Raw genomic sequence first — 22,338 nt, forward strand, 5'->3', positions numbered from 1 at the left:
AGCGGGAGGAGGGAAAGATGACTGGATAGGCGTCTGGCTGCTCCGTGATCACGTAGTGACCACAGAGCGGTAACAAGAGATACAATGAAACAATAAAGCCTAGGATACACAACCGACTGATCAGAGAGATGCTATAGAGAAGCAACCGAACTGAAGAGCGGAAGCACATGTGACCAATAGGACATAACCTAGGCTAGGTGAAGCCAGACGCCGAACACTAACATAAACATAATATATATAATAAACAAAATCACTAAATGTAAAGAAAGAAAATAAAATAGTAGGAGAAAAAATCCAGGAGTGTACGACTAACCCGAAAGAAAGTCTACCACTCAAAGCTAGCCGGGGCCGATACTAAGAGCTGTGGCTAGGGTCTGGATGGAAGATGCCTACGCAAGGTGAAAAGACATGCATGCATGACATCAAACCCCGTAGGCTGTACCCTTAAAATAAATAGGATAACTAATAACAGAGGTAATAAGTAAGGGAAGGTTCTGGGTATGGAAGACCAAGAACGAACCCGCCAAGAGGCAGAAACCATGCTGCCATGCTTCCGACCTAGAGCTCGTATTATACCTAAAAAACGGCAAATACTGACTCAAGGCCGGAAAAAAACCAAATAGCAATAAACACTGATTACTTAACTTAGCTGCTGCAATGGCTGCTGTACGCTCCATGACGAATAAATCCAGTAAAAAAAGGGCACAAAAAACACAGAGCAAAAAAGGGCACTGTATACGCTGTGCGCTAACTGAAAAGGATGGCCACCAGAGCGCAGCAGTCGGCAGCATGGGATGGAGTAGTAGTAGTTGCTGCCCACTCTGTGGGTCAGCTCCCCTCTTGTGGGGATTTTGTAGTGGGAGATTTCTATTGGCAAGCGGTTCGTGGTAGTGGTCTCACTCGCCATAGTGTTCAATACCGACACCCATCTTGGAGGGTGAGAGTCAGTTGTACTGAACCTTTTCTTTATTTTATTTATTCTCTGGTATGTGTTAGTACATTTACCTTAGAAATAATGGATTAAAGGATATTTCGCGCAGCGACACGAACTGAGCCCAGAAATACCTTTAGCTTTGACAGCAAAGAACAAGAAACCAAGTGCGAACTTACATTTTTTAAGGTGAACTTCTGTGGTCGCGTACCTAAGCATGCTGGGTATGGTTGCAGTGTTGTCAAACCCTCCTCAGAGTGTAGGAAATAAATGGACCTTTTGGGATGTCTGCCATGACGCCTAGGTTAACCTTAAGTATACGTGTGCTGGGCATAATGTTATGTCTGCTAATTCCAGTTTACTCTGAATAGGAGATTTCCTTTTTAAAGGAGTCCCATTCTTGGGCAGGAATGACAGGCCAGAGGACAATAAAAAGGGATTTTGACGTAGGAAAAATCTATTTCTGGGCGAGGAAGCCGTGTCGCCCAGTGAAATGTGTCTTCTTTAGCACTATTTCTAGTAAAATATTGCTATAATACCAGAGAACTGCTAAATTGGACATGTCAGAAGCCTCTGACTCGCTCACCTATATAAAAGGTGTTGGTATAAAACTGGGGCGAGTGTTAAACGCTACCACAGCAACCCCTCCAATTAGCCTTTTCCTCTTCAAAAGACCCTAAATACGGGGAGCCGACCCATAGGTCACACCTAGCTACCCCGTTGAAGGCGTCTGTGACGTCATACTTATCGATAGCATTGAAGCTTGGTGCACAGCAAGGGGGGAAAAAAAAAAAAACCAGGGGGGGATTTTACTGGGCGACACGGCTTCCTCGCCCAGAAATAGATTTTTCCTACGTCAAAATCCCTTTTCTGGGCTCAGCCGTGTCGCTCCGTGAAATTGTACCAGAGAAACACCAAGCTACATTCCTCTGAAATGAAATACAATATTAATTTGAACTCAGAAGGGTTAAAGAAATAAAAAAATAGTCTAGAATTGGAAAAATACAATTTATTATTTACAAAATACATCATATAGCAATAACATGTGGCAACAAAACACACACATAATAAAATAATTACCAATAATTTGTATAAACGTAACACTATACACCAATTCTAATAACAAAGACATTTGCTGAGGTAGGTAGAATGTTAATGAGGCTGGCATAATGGAAAAGATTCATATGACACAAGGACAGTACTATATTGATGTTGTAGCAGGAGACACTGGTCTCCCTACAGCTATTGCATGATATTTAAGATCCTCCAAAGACTTCCAACCAGTATACTTCTTCAGATCATCAAAGTTCATATATTTGAAGAAATTTACAGAATTTGCTATAGCCCGAATGTCATGCACCTTGGGAAATGACCCTGGGCTGGCTTTCTTGATAAAATACAAAATCTGCTGCCTAATGCCCTTTAGAGATATGGTACCACCACAGTTTCTAATGAAAAATGGGCCTTCGGAATAGGTAGATGTTCTAGATAAATAGTCCTTAAGAGTCTTAACAGGACATAAAGATGGATCCTGCGGAAGCAGAACAATCTTCCATGGGGACCACTTTACCAAAGGGTCTTCATTCTTAGCCAGAAATTCTTTATTTGGCGAAAGCAACACGTCACCCGAGGAAAGGAACTCTATATGCCCTTGGTCTCTAGATAAAGATGACAGCTCCGACATCCTGGCACCTGAAGCGAGACTCCAGTGTCTTACGCAAAAGGGTTTGGTAATCACATTTGAAGTTTTCTGTTTCCGAGGCTAACCTGAGAACATCGTTAAGAAACCATGACACTGACGACGGCCTGTGAATGGGCCGCAGGCGTGCACATGCCCTTGGGATTGAGGTGAAATAAGACTCAGTTAGATTTATACCAAACCCAAGAAGAAAAATCTTTTTCAGAGCTGACTTAGTGGTTGTTATTGTGGCAGCTGCCAAGCCTTGTTCGAACAAAGTCCTGAAGAAGGTTATAGCCACGTTCATTGTCATTACTTTGATATTTGATTCCCTGAGAAATGTAGACAATTTCTTAACTGCTGAATCATACTCGCGAAGTGTAGATTCTATTTTGTCTGACTCCAAGAACAAAATGTTCTGTGGATCAATGTCCCCTACTCTCCTACCTGCAAACTTCATGAAATCCATAAAGTTAGGGTTTTGTGAAGACCTGAGGAATCGAACACAGTCCTCGTTTTAACTTGTTGCGACAGCCTCAAGTCCGGGAGAGGGTGAGGACGAAGACCTAGTTCCAGGAGAAGGGGAAACCAATTGCTCTTGGCCAGTGAGGAGCTATGAGAGCCACCTGACCTTCGAAGGATCTCAACTTTGCAGCACCTTCAGGAGAAGGTTCACTGGCGGAAATAAATAAACCTTCCTCCACTGGTTCCAATCTATACTCAGGGCGTCCGTAGCGTATGCCAGAGGGTCCAGATTTGGGGCTACGTAGCAAGGCAGCTTGTGGTTTGCCTCTGTAGCAAACAGATCAACTTCCAGACCCAGTACTCTCCTGCAAACCCTCTTGAAGGATTCCTGGTCCAGTGACCATTCTGACTCCAGGGGGACTGATCGAGACAGTGTGTCTGCCACTACATTGTGGACTCCTGCCAGATGGGTAGCCGATGGATGCCAGGTGTTTTTGGCTGCTAGAGAAAAAATTGCTATACATGACTTGACTTTGAAACCACCTCTGTTTATACAGTGTACCACTACCGCACTGTCGAGAACCAACCTGATATGAGTCTTCTTCGGAGGACGAAGCTTTTTTAAAGTCAGAAACACTGCCATAGCTTCCAGGATGTTGATGTGAAGCTTTTGGAACTGAGGTGACCAAGTTCCTTGAACCTTCTCGTGCTGTGAATAACCTCCCCAACCTGTCAGTGATGCGTCCGTATGCACCACTAGGGACGGGGGAGGGAACTGCAACGGTAACTCTTTGGCTAGGTTTGCGGCCTTTGCCCATGGGCGCAGATGTTTCCTGAGAATCAGAGGTATCCAGGCGAACTTGTCCCGACACTTGGCATTGGCCTTTGAACGCCAAACTCGATTGATGTCCTTGAGCTTGGCTTTCAACAGAACGTCTGTGACCAGCGGAAACTGGAGCGAGCCTAGGATCCTCTCCTGATTCCTTCTCGAAGTCTTTTTGCATTTTAAGAATTGTCTTGTTGCCTTGGAAATCTCCTTCCTCTTCCCTGCTGGAATGGAAAGAGTGTGTGAATCCAAGTCCCAATGGATACCTAGCCACTGGAACTTGGACTCCGGAGTCAACCGTGACTTGGCCCTGTTGATCTTAAACCCTATATATTTCAGGAAAGACATGACCTTGTCCGTGGCTTTCATACACTTGTCTTTGTCCATCTCCCAGATTAGCCAGTCGTCTAGGTACGCCACCACCAATATACCCTGAGACCTTAGCTCCTGCACCACTGCCTTCGCCAGTTTCGTGAAAACCCTTGGGGTTATATTCAGCCCGAAGGGCATCACCTGGAAGGAGTAGTTCTTCTTTCCCTAGTTTGAAGCCCAGGAAAGGTCGGGAAATGCTGAGCTATCGGGACATGATAATAGGCGTCTGTAAGATCTATAGAGGTGGTGACGGCCCCATGGGGAAGTAAGGCCCTATCTGAGAGATGGTCAGCATTTTGAACTTGTCGCAACGAATGTACAAGTTTAAACGGGACAAGTCTAAGATCACCCTCCTTTTGTCGGTCCCTTTCTTTGGGACACTGAATAGACGACCCTGAAATTTCAAGTTCTTTGTCCTGGAGACTGCTCCCTTCTGGAGAAGGTCCCTGGAGTAATCCATCAACTCTTGCGTTGGTTCCTGATAGAAGGTGATGGATGGAGGAGGACCCTTGATCCAACTGATACTATGCTTTTCGCCCAACTGCTGAACCCCCAACGATGTCGAAAGAGGTACAGCCTGCCTCCTACCTGAGAAACTTCATTGAGATGAGGGTCGGGATCCTCTTCCTGACCTTGCACCTCTAGCTCGCCCTTGGGCTCTGGCTCCTCCACGCTGACGAAAGGATCCTCTAGCCCTGCCACCCCTAGCAACCCTGGTAAAGGGGTGAAATGCCCGACTCTCATAGACCGGGTTAAAAGCGGGCGACACTGAATACTGTGGGGGAACCTGTTGGTTAGTCGACGGCGAAAGGAAGACAAATTGATGCTGTTGCTGAGGCTGAGCCTTAGAAGTCGAAGGCTGGGATACTTGCTGAATTGGTACAGCTTGTAGCACAGGATGCTGTTGCGGAACTTGGAAAGGTTGGAACCTCCTTTGTCTCTTCCTAGCCCTAAAACTGGAGGAAGAAGACTCTAATTTCCTTTTGAAAGGAATGCCCCAACGCAACCTGATGCTTTGATTAAGACGTGATGCCTCGTTCTGAACCTCGTTTACTGCCGAAGCTGGGAAGAGATCTGCACCCAAGATTGAGGAAGCCAGAAGCTTGTTGGGTTCGTGCCTGACCGTAGCCTCAGATAGAACATGCTTCCTGCAATTTCTCCTAGCAACCGCAAAGTCGTACAAGTCACATTGCATGCCCAAAAGTAACGACTTCGCAATGACCTTAAACAGCGGCTCCTGAGCGTACTCCAGAGCCGCCGTCTCTGTCATCACTAGGGAGTTAAGAGACCTTGCGAGACGTGTCCTAGCATCAAATTCGGCTTGGATCAGTGCGTCTGACAGCTTAGGGAGGCGCTCACTAAACAAGGTGATTGCACAATCTGGCTTCAGCTTGCCTACCGAGAATGTAGCCGGCAAATCCTCCCACAAATCCTCCCTACCTTGGAGTAGCAATGATGTGGGATCGTCTCCCTAAGCTGGGGCATGGCTCTTCCGAGTCACTGCCTGAAGGGTAAGTTCTGCTACCTTTGATGTAAAAGGTAAGGGGTTCCCGTCATCAGTCGTAAACATCGTGAAAGGGCTTTTAATTGCTGTTACCCTAGTATTTGAGCAGTTCCACTCTTCTAGGCTCCGTATCCGTGCTTGCTGAGCCTGATCTCTAGAAAGGATAACAGTCTCCTTGGGGACCTTATCCTCTCTAATCAGAGCTGCCTCCGTAAGCCTAACATAACCTATAAATGGTGGCTGTAACCCTTCGGGGAAGAACTCGAAATCCCCGAGTCTACGTGTGCCACAACCTTCTATAGTCAACATCCTGTTGACAAACGGAGCGAAGTTCGCCACCCTCCAAGGATTACCAGGGTGGAACGGAGGGAGTGTGGACCCGTCAGGCATGCTCTGACCTTGCACCAAGTTACTAGGAGGTGCCGGAACTGCCGAATCGTGTCTGAGACCTGCAATCAGGGAGTCCTGTGCACCTAATCTCTTAAACACTTCTTCAAACCTTGCTGCAACTGAACTGACTAAGCTACCAAGGCTACTGACCTCTTTTAAAATATTCGTGTTGAACAGGTCTTGGCCAACTAAAGGGGAATCTTCCTGCCCCCCCTGCGGTACCTTATGAGGTATCCAATCCCTAGACATTGATGGAATGGGACTTGTGGGGCAATGGGAAGAATTCCCTCCTTGAGACCTTGGATTTGAAGACTTAGCAAGAGACTTCAGCCTACGTTTAATATGTGTATGAACCTCTGGCACCTGCCCAGGCCTTGGCTTTGTCTCTGATTTGCCTTTAAGCAAGGTTTTACCTGAAGGTTTTTTCTTTAATTTAGGAATCACAGAGAAGGAATGCGACCTGGAAGGGGGCAATCCTCCTGTGAAACCCATGAAGAATTGGAAAGTAAGGGAGAGGAAGAATCAGATTCACTCGAGAAAGACCCCGGTGACAACTTAAGCTAGCCTCATTACCCTGTTACCTGTACCCATATCTAGTGTAACGGGCAAACCCTCAACCACTTCAAGTGAGACTCCTTCCAACCCAAGGTCCGGCAACTCTGCCTCTTGCTGTTCCATAACTGAATCTTGGATTGATTTGATAATTGGTGCTGCTACTTTTGGGTCAACGTATCCGGCAGATTTCCCGGCTGGGAAGATCAAAGCTGCCATATCTTGAGACAGAATATACGGCTTAGCCTTCCCTACGTTCCGTCCAAACCCTCCAACCCAGATCTTGAGGGTGGAGAGTGCAGCATCCTTAAAAGACTGCTCCGCCTGTAATGCAAGGAATGTGTCAATATCGAGTAAATTCCTTGAACATTATGCTTATAAATGTTGATTAATAAATGTAATTTAATTTAAAGAAGTTTTTATTGTTCATTTATTTTATTTCATTTTTTTTTTTTACACTAATACAAGTAGTGTAATATAATTTCATCACAATATGCATAAAACAAGCAGTGCGGTAACTTACCGAAGAGGTAACCTGTTGTACCAAGTCGTGGCAGGCAAAGCAGTTTTCGTGATGCCAGACTACGGAATCAGTAAGCAACACTGTCGCACAAGGGCATGGCCCCGGCAAACGTCATTGCCGCACAGATCTTGCAGAGTGAGCCATACGCCGGAACCCAGAACACTGATGGCCCTGTAGTGCAATAATATATAAGAACAATTGCCCAAATTTATTAGGATAATTATGATAATAATGTAATATGCCGGAGCATTCCGAACTGAAACAAATAAAAAAATATATATATATATATATTCATATATTTACGTCCCGGGACTGTGTAAGAAATAAAACAACCCGGAACTGTATGACCCGGGGGGGGGGGGGGGTACACGAAGTACCCCGGACGGCCACATGAACTCGCAAGTTCCGTGGCAAAACGAAAATAAAAAAAAAAAAAAAATTGAAAATGAAAACTAAAATAACAAATATAATATCTCCGCCCACAGAAGAGTAACTTCCGTAAACATAGCCCTCAACGACTACCGGAGAAGCCGGAATCTAAACCCGCCTTATGCGGGGAGGGAATGTTTTAGGCGGATGGATGTAATCTCCGAGAGCTGAAAGAAGCAGAGTGCAACAAATCCACGGAAACCGAGGCTGAATACGCAGAGCAACCATCAACTCCGGAGGCAGCCGGCTGAGAAGTGACACCCACCAACCTAAGGTCCTGGAGGACCCTCTACACCCCCCCCCCCCCTCCGCTGATGGGAACGGCCGTCAGTGACAACCTGAGCGAGAGGAGCACCCAACTACATGGGGCCCCACGTGAGGGGGAGGAAGGGAGGGCTGATGGGGTGACGATCACGTGACCAGCGTATCCCCGCAAATAAAGGATCACGAGGAAAACGCAGGCATAGCCTATGTAGGCTAACCGACCTAACATCCAACATATACATAGACAAAATAAAATCAATTACTTAAAGCTAAAAGAAAATCATGCTTTAACACGGGTGGGGGAAATGAAAATAAAATCTCGTAAAATATAAAACCGCTATGGAGGCCACTCAATAACGGTGGGCACAAAAGGGGAAATTCTACTTGCCTACTGACAAAACGATAAGAAACGGCAAGCAGACGAAAAGAAAAAAGGGAAAAATATCTGAATGAAATATACCAAACTTAAAAATAAAAGGGATAACGATGGATATACGGCGAAGCACGTAACAAAGAAATGTGCTCGAATGCAGACCCCCGTGAAAAACATGAAAATAATGAAAATAAGAAAAACATAAACAAAAACAGGATCGACTAAAAACTGCCACCCAAGACTTAAATAAAATATGTACTGAAATATCACATATTACGAGCAGGAAGGAAGCCCACTCGAAACTGGTACAATACAAGGGTACGCCGTAATGGCGACTCGCCGCCGCCCGCTACGGTAAAGTGACGCCTAACAAAACCCTAAATAAAGGCAAAACGAAAGGCAAATTCACTCCCTAAATATTGAAAAAAGCTGAACCAGTACTTAACTTGGGTGAAGGGGCAGATTGGCGATCCATAACGAGGAATAATACGAAACAATGAAAAAGAACAGATAGCTTAAAACGAGCGTGCAAACGCGAGGATGCTATCGTTAAGTATGACGTCACAGACGCCTTCAACGGGGTAGCTAGGTGTGACCTTTGGGTCGGCTCCCCGTATTTAGGGTCTTTTGATGAGGAAAAGGCTAATTGGAGGGGTTGCTGTGGTAGTGTTTAACACTCGCCCCAGTTTTATACCGACACCTTTTATATAGGTGAGCGAGTCAGAGGCTTCTGACATGTCCAATTTAGCAGTTCTCTGGTATTATAGCAATATTTTACTAGAAATAGTGCTAAAGAAGACACATTTCACGGAGCGACACGGCTGAGCCCAGAAAATTGATTGTCAGCTCATTGCTTGATGTACTGTCCCCGTCTATGAGAGCCCAGTTTGCTAATACTAGCTCCTGATGCTAATGCAATCAAGAATATTGCATACTTTTACAGTTCGGTTCAAAATGATGAGTCATACACATATAATCGTTAAGTTCATTGTTTAGGGTGATAGAATGACAATGTGTAATCTTTGTTTGTTTGTATGGTGTTTTTATGTTACAAGGAACCAGGGGTTATTCAGCAACGGGAACAACGGCTTTACATGACTTCCGAACCATGTCGAGAGTGAACTTCTATCACCAGAAACACACATCTCCAACACCTCAATGGAATGCCTGAGAATTGAACTCACGCCACTGAGGTGGCAGGTCAAGACCATACCAATCACGCCACTGAGGCACTGATGTGTAATCTTTGTGATATCCCCATTACGGTTGATCACTTATTTGTGGAGTGTCCCAAAAATGTAATTAAGGAAAGGTTTATTTGTGGTGTCCCAAAAATGTAATTGAAGAAAGGCAACTTAAGATTTCAGGTTTCTTAAGAAGAGTTTTGAATGATGAGGATGTTGAGAACATTATGGACTTTCAAAATTTTTTATGGTTCTTAACCATTTTTTACTTACTACACCAGGGGACTCCCTTTAGTACTAGATTATTAGTAATAACTTATCAGTTTTATCCTGTTACCATTCTTCATCATGGTACTAAATAAACAAATGGTTCCAGTACCAGGTCATGAGGCCAAACTGTCATATATCAATCAAGTCAATTAATCTTTGCCTTTCATAATGCTGATGTGCAAATCACACTTTTATGATTAGTGGTTATGTAAAAACTAATGATGTTCTCCCTTCCCCAACTTTTTGAGAGGGAGGTTGAGATATGGAGAAATTACATCTAACCTCTCAAGGAAGCTGGAGCTGGGCAAGTACAGTGGACCGTTCAACTTTGCCAGGTATTTCAAGTAGTTTTGTAGAAAATGGTATTTTATTTTGATAACATCTTATTTTCTTTTAAAGATATGGAGCTCTGGGATACTGGTACAACTTTAATGATGAGAAAGTGACCAACACATCTTTCTCTGCCATCAACAGCCTCACCCGAACTTTCAGCAGAGACACAGCATATCAACTGTTTTATAAAAAGGTCTGTTTTCCTTTTCTCCGTTTTTTTTTATTTTATTACATAAGACTTTACAGTAGAGCCCCCTAATCGCGGGGATACGTACCAGGACCCCCCCCCCCCCCCCGTGCATAAATAGTTAGAATCTGCAAATACTTAGAGCCTCTATAAAAAGGGTAAAAATGTCTATTTTGTTAGTTAAAACTCAAGAAAACCCCACTAAAATATTTATACCTGGTTTTTTAAATAGTTTTATCACAAAAAGTGCATTTTATGATGAAATTTATGTAAAAGTACAGTGATTTGGGGATATTTCTTATAGAAAAATACTATGAATAAGCAAATTTCCCGCATAATGAGGCCCATAGAGGAATTCGCAAATACGCAAGTCCGTGAATATGGGGGTTTACTGTACTGTCTTGAATCTAGCACCTGTGACTAGTATTGTCAGTTACTTTGTGTTTTTATTAAGGAGTAGATCCTCCTTGAGTGATATATATTTTAAAAACAACAGTTTTCAAGTCTGTTGTAGTGCAAACATTGTAGAATTGATAGCATAACTTGGAAATTTTTTATTGGCTTCATATTAGAATTTGTAGGGTCTTAGTTTGCCTTAAGATTTGGCCTCATTGACTGTCAGTAAGAGAACTTTTACCTGTTGCTTTTGTATGTTTTAGCTTTTCTACCATCTTGCTGTCCAGCTTCTTTCTTAATACATCATAGTCAGATATTCAAACCCTACTGAAATTTTTTTTACATAGATGCAAAACCTACTAATATACTACATCTGCTCATTAAGAAGTTGTAGATGGTTACTTTATGGGTATTAGGTTAGCCACTGGCGCTTTCAAGTCCTCACCAATCACAATATTTTGGTTGAAATAATGGATCGTTATCATCAATCAGCAGTGATTTGCCACTGGTATACATTGTAGAAGAGGCCTAGCTTCATTGTGTTTTAGATAGCAATCAAGCATTAATATTTTAGATTTTATCAGGAGCACAGTAATCACCCTAGCCATTTGGTTTTAGAGTACTAATGAAGTTTTCAACTAATTTTAGCTGAGCAAGATATGAAGTTTTACCTTTTATGACTGACTAAAGTAGCAATTTCTAGATGTCTCCAAGCTGTGATGAAAAAACATTGAGATAGAAAGTAGAGTAATTTTTAAGAGCATATACGTAGTAGGTAAATATACATAGTAGGTAAGTGTAGAGGTGTCTCATGGATTTTCAAGGATGGTCCTAAATCCAGTGTCATTAAACTCCAGTACTTGATATGGCATTTTTATAATAATACTAATATTGTAATACTTCCCTGAACACCTGAATTAGCCTTGGTACCAGCACAAGCTATATCCCACAGATTTACCCACAAAGTGGGTAATTTTAACTGTCAGCTCTACCAACTCTGCAGGTAAAATCTAGTCAGATGAGTTACCTGTGTTACCGTTGGCAACGCTGCAGCAAATACCGGCCACCAGAGGCCTGCTTCCTCCATTAGATTATTCACTATCAAATTGAAGTGGAGAGGAGGGTGGGAATCATTCAGGTGTTCAGGTAAGTACAGTGGTACCTCGAGATACGAAATTAATCCGTTCCGAGGCGGCCTTCGTATCATGAGTTTTTCGTATCTTGAACTGCATTTTACATGTAAAATGCCTAATCCGTTCCAAGCCCTACAAAAACACCCCAGTAAATTATATTTCCAGGCCTACAACACATGTTCTAGGATTACAACGCTGATCCGACGGAAGAAATATGACTCCAAAAAGGCAAAATACTGTACATACTTGAGTAATATTCAACTGCATATAATGTTCAACCCCATTTTTACTACATATATTAGGATTTTAGCATATGTCCCTTAGCAATAAGCCTAGCCTATGTTAGCGGTTGCTACTGTAGCCTAGTCTATGATTCGGACATCTAAACCTAAGAAGCTAAAAGCTTAGAATATGCCAATAAAATGTATAAATAATCAGTATGTACTCATTTCAAATAATTATTAATTAACCCTGAAACGTCGAAGGGGTATATTAAAAATCGTCTTCCGTGTGCCGAGGCGGTCTCGGAGTGAGCGCGGAAGTGGAAAAAATATTTTTTTCAAAAAATTACAGCGCGCTTAGTTTTCAAGATTAAGAGTTCATTTTTGGCTCCTTTTTTTGTCATTGCCTGAAGTTTAGTATGCAATCATCAGAAATGAAAAAAATTGTCATTATCATATAGTATAAATAATGCAATATATGATAGCGCAAAAACAAAATTTCATATATAATTGTATTCAAATCGCGCTATGCGCAAAATGGTTAAAGGTAACGAGTTAATTTTTTTTTCAAAATTTCACCATAAATCTAAATATTGTCCTAGAGACTTCCAGTTTCTTTCCAAATGAAGACTAATGATTGAATATTACTATACTGTAAGAGTATTAGCTTACAATTGCAGTTTTCGACCATATCTGACGAGTTAAAGTTGACCGAATGTCGAATTTTTTATATATATTTTTTATATGCAATTATTTTAAAAATTAGAAAAGCTACAACCTTCAAATATTTTTCGTTTTATTCTACATGAAATTGCGCACATTTTCATATATAAAACTCTATGAAATGCCTAATATGAAACGGAGCAAATATTCCGAGAATGCGACGTACGCATTTTGGAGATTTGTGGCGGAGAATCTGCGAGCGGAGGGAAGGAAAGTTTTTTTTTTTTTAATTCACCATAAATCTAAATATTGTGCTAGAGACTTCGAATTTGTTTCAAGATGAAGATAAATGACTGAATATTACTAGACTATAAGAGTTTTAGCTTACAATTGCGTTTTTCAACCATTTCGGTAGAGTCAAAGTTGACCGAACGTAGTTTTTTTCTACTTATCGTGATTTATATGCAAATATTTCAAAAATGAGAAAAGCTACAACCTTCAATTATTTTTTGTTGTATTCTACATGAAATTGCACACATTTTTATATATAAAACTTTATGAAACGGCTTAATTTAAAATGGTGCCAAAAAAAAACAAACATTACCACAATCGCACGTATGATTTGTTTTTTTCGAGCTATCGCGCCGACGTAAAGAAAATGTTATTTTTTTTTCATAAATTCACCAATAAATTGAAATATTGTGCTAGAGACTTGCCAATTTGTTGCAATATGAAGGTTAAATCATTGAAACTATTACTAGAATATAAGAGTTTTAGGTTACAATTGCGTTTTTCGACCATTTCGGTAGAGTCAAAGTTGACCAAAGGTTGAAAATTTGTCACTTATCATGAAAATATTTCAAAACTGATAAAAGTTACAACCATGGGTTGTTTTTAGATGTATTGTGCATGAAATTGCGCACATTTCCATACATAACACTTTGTGTAACGGCTAATTTTAAAATGGTGCAAACATTACCACAAATCGCATGTGTATGATTTTTTCGGAAGAGTTACCGCTCGCGGACGTAAGGAAAAAGTTTTTTCATAAATTCACCTTAAAGTCAAAATATTGTGCTAGAGACTTCCAATTTGTTGCAAAATGAAGGTAAATGATTGAATATTCCTAAAATATAAGAGTTTTAGCTTACAATTGTGTTTTTCGACCATTTCGGTAGTCAAAGTTGACCAACCGAAGGTTTGAAATTTTGGCCCAATTATCGTTTTTATATGAAAGTATCTCAAAACTGATAAAAGCTACAATCATGAGTATTTTTTGTTGTATTCTACGTACATAAAAATGCGCACATTTTCATATATAATACTCTATGTAACGGCTAATTTAAAATGGTACAAAAATTATGTCAAAGTGACAAAATAATTTCTGAGATGTGTCACCATACTTTTTAGTGCGGCAAGAAAGAAATTCGCGCCTGCGTAACGATTATAAACAAAACAACACCTTGATCCGTGAACTCCCAGCATCCCCCAAGGCGCGTGATTCAAGAGTTTTTGGCTGGTAGGCCTATAAGTATTTTTCCGCAAATTTTTAAAAAAACTTTTGTATGTCGACGTAAAATACGTTCAGTCAGCACCCGAGAGACAAAAAATGTCGACGTGGCATTTAATGGTTAATTAATCATTGACTATAATACACAAACAAACAAACAAAAAAACCTTCCTATCGTTTGTTTACATTCAGCTTTTACAAGTACCGAACGAATGCCAAGCAATCACTTTTCCTAGGACACAGTAAGCCATAAATTTTCATTAGTATCTCTCTTCAACTAATGAAACTACCAAACAGTATAATAACCATTCATTTCTATTCTTTATTCTATCTTTACCTAATGGAGATACCGAGTTACTAACAGCTATAATGAAACATATATGTAACGTAATATTAAAACAGAAGAAGAATTCTAAAAAATACGTATTTGTTGGCAGTCTGATTTATTTTATATTTTATGATATCTAATTCACAATTTTTTTATTAAATGTATTGCATGTACTCATTTCAAATAATTATTAAGTAACCATTAACTATAATAAACAAAAAAAAAAAAAGCTTCCAAACTTCTGTTTACATCCAGCACTTACAAGTATCGAACGATCGCCAAGCAATCACTTTTCCTAGTACACAGTAAGCCATAAATTTTCATTATCTCTCTTCAACTACTGAAACTACCAAACAGTATAATAACCATTCATTTCTATTCTTTATTCTATCTTTACCTTAATTTTTTTTTTTTTATTAAATGTATTGCATGAATAAGTTTTTCAATTTACAGCATCCTTTTACCAATAGAATACTTAAACCACAAGGGATAGATACTGACCAATAGGAGAGCAGGATCTTATGGGGTGACTAGCATCAGGAACCAATGGGAGAGCGGAAGGATGGTGGCAAGTTTACTCAGTTGACGGCGCAGGAGTTTTAAAATTGTTCTCGGTGGTCCGGGCAAATCTCGGGACTTCACAGCAACAACCTTTCGTAACTTGAGTAATTTTCGTATGTAGAGCCGTAAAATTTTTCGTATTTGCTTTCGTATCTCGAGTTTTTCGTAAGTTGAGCCTTTCGTATGTTGAGGTACCACTGTATTACAATATTAGTTTTATTATGAAAACTTCATATTGCAATACACTCCCTGAACACCTGAATTACCCTGATTAACAACATTTAATGGAGGTGGGATTAATCTAATTCAGCCTGACCTGTTTACAGAACATATGCAGGTAACTCACTATCAACCTACCATGTAAGAATTTATTTATCCTCACCTAGTTATCTAACTCGGTAGGTGAGGATGTCTGCAAAGAAAGTGTGGGGTCTAAGATACCGTCTGAGTCAGATGTACCTCTCGTGTGTTAATCTAGACTTCTTATTCATGGAGGTAAAAGTAAATTTTACTCACCTAGTTGACTAACTGTAGGTGAGAATGCTTGCAAAGGAAGTACCTCAACGTCTGTGTTGAGTACAAGGTACTGCCTGAGTCTAAAGAACCTCCCATGTGGTATTCTATACCTCTCATATGTGGAGGGGAAACGGTGAACCTCCCATGTGGCTATCCAGCCTCTCATGTATGGAAAAGTTGAGTGTGCAGGACCTTCGATTTCTCTACTGCTCACTGACACAGATGACTGTGCTGAAGAAATTGAAGTTATTCCAACATGACCATCGGGATCTGCCTAACCTCGAGGATCTAAAAGAACAATACACTCAGGTCTAAGCTTGACCAACAGAAACTCTCAAGTTCATTTAGACTACTGTTACTGACTACATAAACTTCTAACATGCTAACGATACCAAGCTAATTATAAAATGGGTTGGCCGCAACAACAGGACCCAGCGAGTAACTGTTCTCTGAAGAAACTGAAAATCCCTAAGGTAGAACGTCGTGAAAACCCACACTGCCTCTCAAGAAACCACCTCCAAAATCGCTGACACCGAAAATTTCCTCCGGAAAGCCGAAGGGATAGCCATCCGCGATACTTTGCGCCCTCAGACGCGAAGAACAACTCAAAGGCTCCGAAAGCGATGAAGAACCAACCAACGCTTGACTAATAACCCCTTGCAAGAAGAAACTAATTGCATTTTTGGAAAGGGAATGAGATGGACACCTAGGGAAACCAAATAAGATTCTCGGACAAGGTAAAAGTTCCTCAGTATGTGACAAACTTTGAGAGCTCTAACCATTCACCGCAGCATTTGAGATCTGTCACCTGCTATACAATCAACCAATGAAGCTGCTGCTACTCTACTTATGACAACAACGACACAAAATTGATCATTGAGGAGATATCTTGCTCTCTAAAAGACTGTAGCTGAGCACAAGAGGCGCCCTCAACAGAACCTTCTTACGAATGTCTGGATAGTGAGGAGGCAGATGATTTAACAAGAAGTCCCTCCCCTTCTTTACAAGAACGTAGTCCAGCCAAAATGTTAGTCTGGTATGCCAACCCCATTGAAACCAAAGTGATGAGGTTATCAGACAGTCCAGGATCAGAAGGAGTGTACCAACCATGTTTGAGAAAACCCCCATCAACTCAGACAACATCCACATAGAGTGGACAAGGCCTTTGACTGGCTGCAAAAAGTGTCTGCTAATACAAGCCTCATGATATGTAACCCATACCACACGAATCATCGAAGGAACCCATGAGAGAAAAGCCTCAACAGATTCCTAGAGTGGAACTCAGACACCAGGAGAAGGGTTACCTGCTACCATATATGCACCACTTCCGATCAGGAAGCAAGGTTGAATCCAGCATACCCAACCCCTTAAGTGATGCTAGCCTAGAGTCACCTTCCCCAAAAGTTGCCAGACTCAGCCAAAACCAGAGCAGCTTACATGCTGTTTGAGAGACTACTGGTTTAGTGAATACAACATATCAAACATTGCTTGAATTAACTGTGTAGGTTCCTCTGGAGCCTAGACTGCGGAAAGAGAGAATGGACTAAGTTCACAATCCATTTATACTAGCTTTCCTTCGCTGGAGAAACATAAACCAACAACTAGTACTAGATTCTCTCTTCAAAGGGTATCGTCTGTCAGTCCTGTCTGACCTCACTGGAACAGGAAAAGGAGAAGGCTGAACACCTGCAAGAGCAGCACCCAATAACCCGGAACTTGCTACACTTGGGTGCTCAATACCAACACCTGACATAAATGATCCCATCATAACTGAGCCAACCGATCCGGTTTCACGATGCTATACTAACAAGACGATGATAAACTCCTGACTCCTTAGCTAGTTGTACTTGACTGGGCAATCCCGCAACACTTAGAGATGATGACGTAACACCTGGCCAACTGCCACCCACCCCAAGAGCCAAAGTCCCCCAGTTCCACAACTGTGTACCAACTAAAGACTATGACATGACTGTAAGCTAGTCTCTAGACTGTGCAGATCCACACTACCCAGTGACGATGACGTAACACCTGGGCCAAACATACCCTGGCGATGAACGCCCACCCCTAAGAGCCAACAACACACTGTTGCGCCAAACTTGTACCAACCAAAGACGATGACATACCCTTGAAATAGTGTCACTTGACTGCCCGCACCAGCCAGTGACTATGACATAACACCTGGCTGACTACAAATGGCCGGCCAAGGCTCCCCCTAAGATCGGAGAGGCCACAAAACGCGATCCAACAAACACCGGTTACACTAACACTAAACCAGGACGGGATTCTGGAGCTGAAGCTACATTGATCAAGAAAGAGAAGAAAGTACTCCCGGAAACCCCGAAACCAAGGCCAAACCCACATTGAACACCTTGGAGGAGGAACAGAAATAGCCACAGGAAAAGGTTGAGAAACAAAAAGGAGAGAAAAATTAAGAAGCCACACTTGGAGTAACCACTGAGCACCTAACGCCGACGTTGTGCGGGTGGAGAAAACCAACTCTTACAGCACCTAAGGACAGGCTACAAATTGCGGAACCAATGGGAGCCAAAGAAGGAAATTGCCAGCTACCCTAGCGAAAGGAGGCCAAGGGCACAAGCAGTACTAACGATGGTGCAAACAAACTGCCAATTGCTGTAGCCCCTGTAATAACTGCGGTACACAAGTTACGTCTCAAACCCCGAAAGCATAAAAATGGGAACCGAAGAAGGAAGATTACCAGCTACCTTATTGAAAGGAGAGACTGAGAATACACTGCAAGACGAATGAAATTTATCCACAGAAAGAAAAATGAACCTTCAAAGACGGAGGAGCACTATTCAACACACTTCTGAACCCGACAAACCCGAAACTGCCTCCGAACAACCAACCAAGGACTTAGAAACCTGTTGCAAAGAACTCGAAGCAGGAAATAAAACCAAAGATGGCTCTAAAGACGAACTGTCACACTAAAAACTACAACAGAATCCGAACCCGAAGAAACCTGCACTTCTCTTCCTGAACACTACGTAACCTATTATCCCTAGTCAACTGTATCTGACCTAAATTTACATCAACCTCAGAACTTACATCTTGAGAGGGAAGGGAGAAAACTACTGCCAACACTGCCTGCTACACGCCAGGGGGCTGGCAGACCCTACCTTTCAGGGTTGTGGGTCTCCATGACCTCCAGCACCCATTAAGGCTGGTTCTGGAACAGGCAGGGGGGCATGAAAAAGAGCGATTAGCATCACTTACTCTACCATTACTACCGCTATCCTTACTCTTAGTTAGCTTATTCATTAAATTAGCAAATAAAATAGACATGCTGGATGACAATCTGTCTTCTAAATAGCTCTGACTCTAGCGCTTCCTTATCTATTGCTTGTGTTTCTACACCTGCCTGACGTTAGCTCTTGTCTAACGACCTATCTCTACACTCCTCACATCTGTCTGACACTGCACTGAACCTTCCTACAAGTAATACATAAGGAAATGTCTTGCATGTAGAGCAGTTCCGATGAGCTCCGACATTTCCCCCAACAACTTGCTCGGAAGGTATGGCAGATGTAGAGGCATTGGCTGATGGCGTTTCTTTATGTAGCTTGTCCATCTCAAGTCCAGTCCAAGCCGGGTCAGTATCAGGAGAAAGTCCAAATCAATCAAGAACCGGAGCAAAAACCAGGAGTGTAGTTGTAAGACAGTGCCAAGGTCGTAATCCAGAATTCCAAGGCCAAATATATGTGGGGATCAGGCTAAAGACCAAAAAAGTTTGTGTTGCAGGACATGTCCTAACAGTTCGCAAACAGAAAACAATTGAGGAGGCAGGCCTCTGGTAGCTGGTATTTGTAGCAGCATTGCCAACAGTAACACAAGTAACTCATTTGATTAGCTTTTACCTGAAGCGTAGGTAGTGCTGACAATTAAAATTACCCTCTTTGTGGGTAAATCTGTGGGGATATAGTTTTGGCTGGTCAGTGACCAGGGCTAATTCAGGTGTTCAGGGAGTGTATTGCAATACGTATTTAAATTAAAATATATGTGCACTGCATTGCGCACACACATTGTCTAACAGTTATAAAAAAAATGCTTTGTCATAAAATGAGACTTGTCTCAGTGCAAAGAAGTAGGTTTAAAATTACATCTGATACTTTGAAACTTATATTACCTTTTCAGACACTGCTACTGCCAATCACGCTCTCCTTGAGAGATAGCCCTGATGAGCCATGTGGCTTCTACAAATAATTTTATATGTTGATGCCATGTGATAGGCAAGAGGTCTGTCAAACCGAGATAAAAAGAGTTCTTTGGTTTGAATATAAAACCCTGATGATCCATCTGGCTTCAGCAAATAATTTTTTAAAACCGAGATAAAAGGAGTTCTTTGTTTTGAATATAAATGTTTTTCACTGTACTGTATCTTGAATGATTGCTTCAACCTATTTCAAATTTCATTAGCTTTTATCTGTCTTGCTATCTAACCACCTCCCTTGGTGTCTTGTTTATCATGAAGATATACAATTGCTGGGATTGGAGTTAATTTCTGAGGCTACTAGTGGTAGCTGTAGTCTTCTTGTCAAGCACTTGACAATTTTTAGACTTGAGAAGTATATCATATTGATATGTCAAGGTTGCAACCATCTCTTTGAACTAGCTGATGGATTCCAGCTTGCCCACCAAAATCAATAGAAGAAAGAAGACTGTGTTCAAGTAGTACTCTGAGTCCCATCAAGCTGTATTATCGCACACTTAAACCACTTAATTTGGTTGGTCATCAAGTACGTCTCTTTTAAGTGTCCCCAAAAAGGATTTCTCTAAACGAAGGGTGATTCTAGACCTATTAACATTGAACAAGCACACTGTTTGCCATATTTTCCGAATAACTACTGTTGCCGTAGTGCGTTCAATTGTTCTAAAAAGGACTTAGACCTGAAAGATGCATACTGCCACGTCCCTGTTGTTGTTCCCTTCCATCCCTTCCTAAGGCTCCGGATAGGGAAAAATATGTACAGGTTTAAAGCCATGCCCTGTGGGCTAAACATTGCTCTATGATTTGACAAAGTTAGTAACGGTAGTTCTTTGAAACATCAGAAACACAACTATAATAGCCCACCTAGACGACTGGTCGACCTGGGGGCCCGCAAGAAAAGTGTGCTTGAAAAACCTAAGAGCAGTGGTCCACTAACTACAGTCAAAAGGTTTTATGATAAATTGGCAAAATCCCACCTCACACCCAACAGACACTTTCAGTAGCTGGGAATATGTTGGGATACTTTTCATGGCTTGTTGTCTCTCCCCATCATACTCGAAACAGAATGAGGCACGTTCTCAAAATGTGCCTTGCACAGCCCAGAGTTTTGCATGCAACAAACAAGATGCATGACTGACCTCACCAAAAGATTGAAAAAGTCGGGGAGATACTTCGGCCTTGATCCCAGAAGGAATTTCTGGCAATACAATTCATCGGACTCTTCGACTCTTCAGTCTATGAATGACAATACACACAGATACCTTGTTGACAGCTTGGGAGGACGTTGGGAGGAATGTCAGGTAGCAGGAAGGTGTTCAGCTACTCTAAGGAATTATCATATCAATTTCCTGGAGCTGAAGGCTGTCTTTTTCTCTCAAAAAACTTAAATCTCCAGAAGAGAGACATTTAGTTGGCTCTAGACAACATGACTGCAATGTCCTACATTAAGAGTTCAGGATGATACCTCCTCTCAGTATGATGGGGCAAGAAAGGAAGTGGTACTTGTCAGTAATTCACCTTACGGGGTGTTCCAATGTAATAATAGACTTCCTATCAAAGAAAATTAAAGCCTCAGCAGAGTGGAATTAGACAACCACTCTTTCAGAAAGCCAAAATGCTTCCACAGATGGAATTGGACCTGTTTGCCACATATGATAATCACAAACTGCCAGGCAAGCAACAGGAAGAGATGCCTTCCTACAAGACTGGAACTGATGGAGGACAATATATACCCTTTCCTCCACAGTTCCAGATTTTGAGGGTGTTGAGCAAACTCCTAACCTACTAAGGAACTGCTTACTTAATAGCACCAAACTGGCCGAACAAGCAGTGGTTCCTATTACTTTAATAACGGGAGGTTTAAATTCCAAAACTGTCCACTGTTTTATCCCAGATAGTAGGAGGGAAAGTAGTTTTAAGGATCCTCCTTTCTAAGCCAAGACCTTAACGAGTGGATTTTCTTAAATATTATCTATACTGTGAAAATTACTCGCCCAACATTGCTAGGTAGTGCAAAAATTACAGACTTCATATATCTGGCAATACCAGTATGTATGGAGGATATAGTTACATTATATCCATACCGAGAGACGAGTAAAAAATTCTAGGGAAACAAATTTTAAAATTTCTTATCTCCTTTAAAGACAAATACCTTGCAGTTACAGCAGTCATGGAATACAAGGCAGCATTAACGGTAGTATAGGAGTTGTCACTTCCCTTCTGCGGTCCTTTGCACTACAAAGATCAGCTCTAGAAGAGTTCCAATTACTTGGTCCCTATACAAGTTGTTTAGAATTCGATCAGCCCCGCAATTCAGTGGACCTGATACAAACGACGGGTCTTCCTCTTAGAGGGGGAACAACCACAACTCAGAAGCTACAGTATGCAACATTCTTGATTGCATTAGCATCAGGAGCTCGTATTAGCAAACTGGGCTCTCGTAGACCAGGACAGTACATCAAGCAAAGAGCTGACAATCAATTTTTATTGTCCTCTGGCCTGTC

General features: G+C 41.6%; 1 protein-coding gene across 2 annotated transcripts in view; it reads left to right on the forward strand.

Annotated features, from left to right (window-relative positions):
- Nucleotides 1-22,338, forward strand: part of LOC135224575 (ubiquitin carboxyl-terminal hydrolase 38-like) — a 476,208-nt gene that overhangs the window by 438,071 nt on the left and 15,799 nt on the right. For both annotated transcript variants that reach the window (XM_064263709.1, XM_064263710.1), the window contains one exon: nt 10,161-10,287. In XM_064263709.1, coding sequence (XP_064119779.1) covers nt 10,161-10,287 — 127 coding nt within the window. The remainder of the gene's footprint in view (nt 1-10,160; nt 10,288-22,338) is intronic.

Source organism: Macrobrachium nipponense, chromosome 12 (genome assembly GCF_015104395.2).
Source record: "Macrobrachium nipponense isolate FS-2020 chromosome 12, ASM1510439v2, whole genome shotgun sequence".
Taxonomy (NCBI): Eukaryota; Metazoa; Arthropoda; class Malacostraca; order Decapoda; family Palaemonidae; genus Macrobrachium; species Macrobrachium nipponense.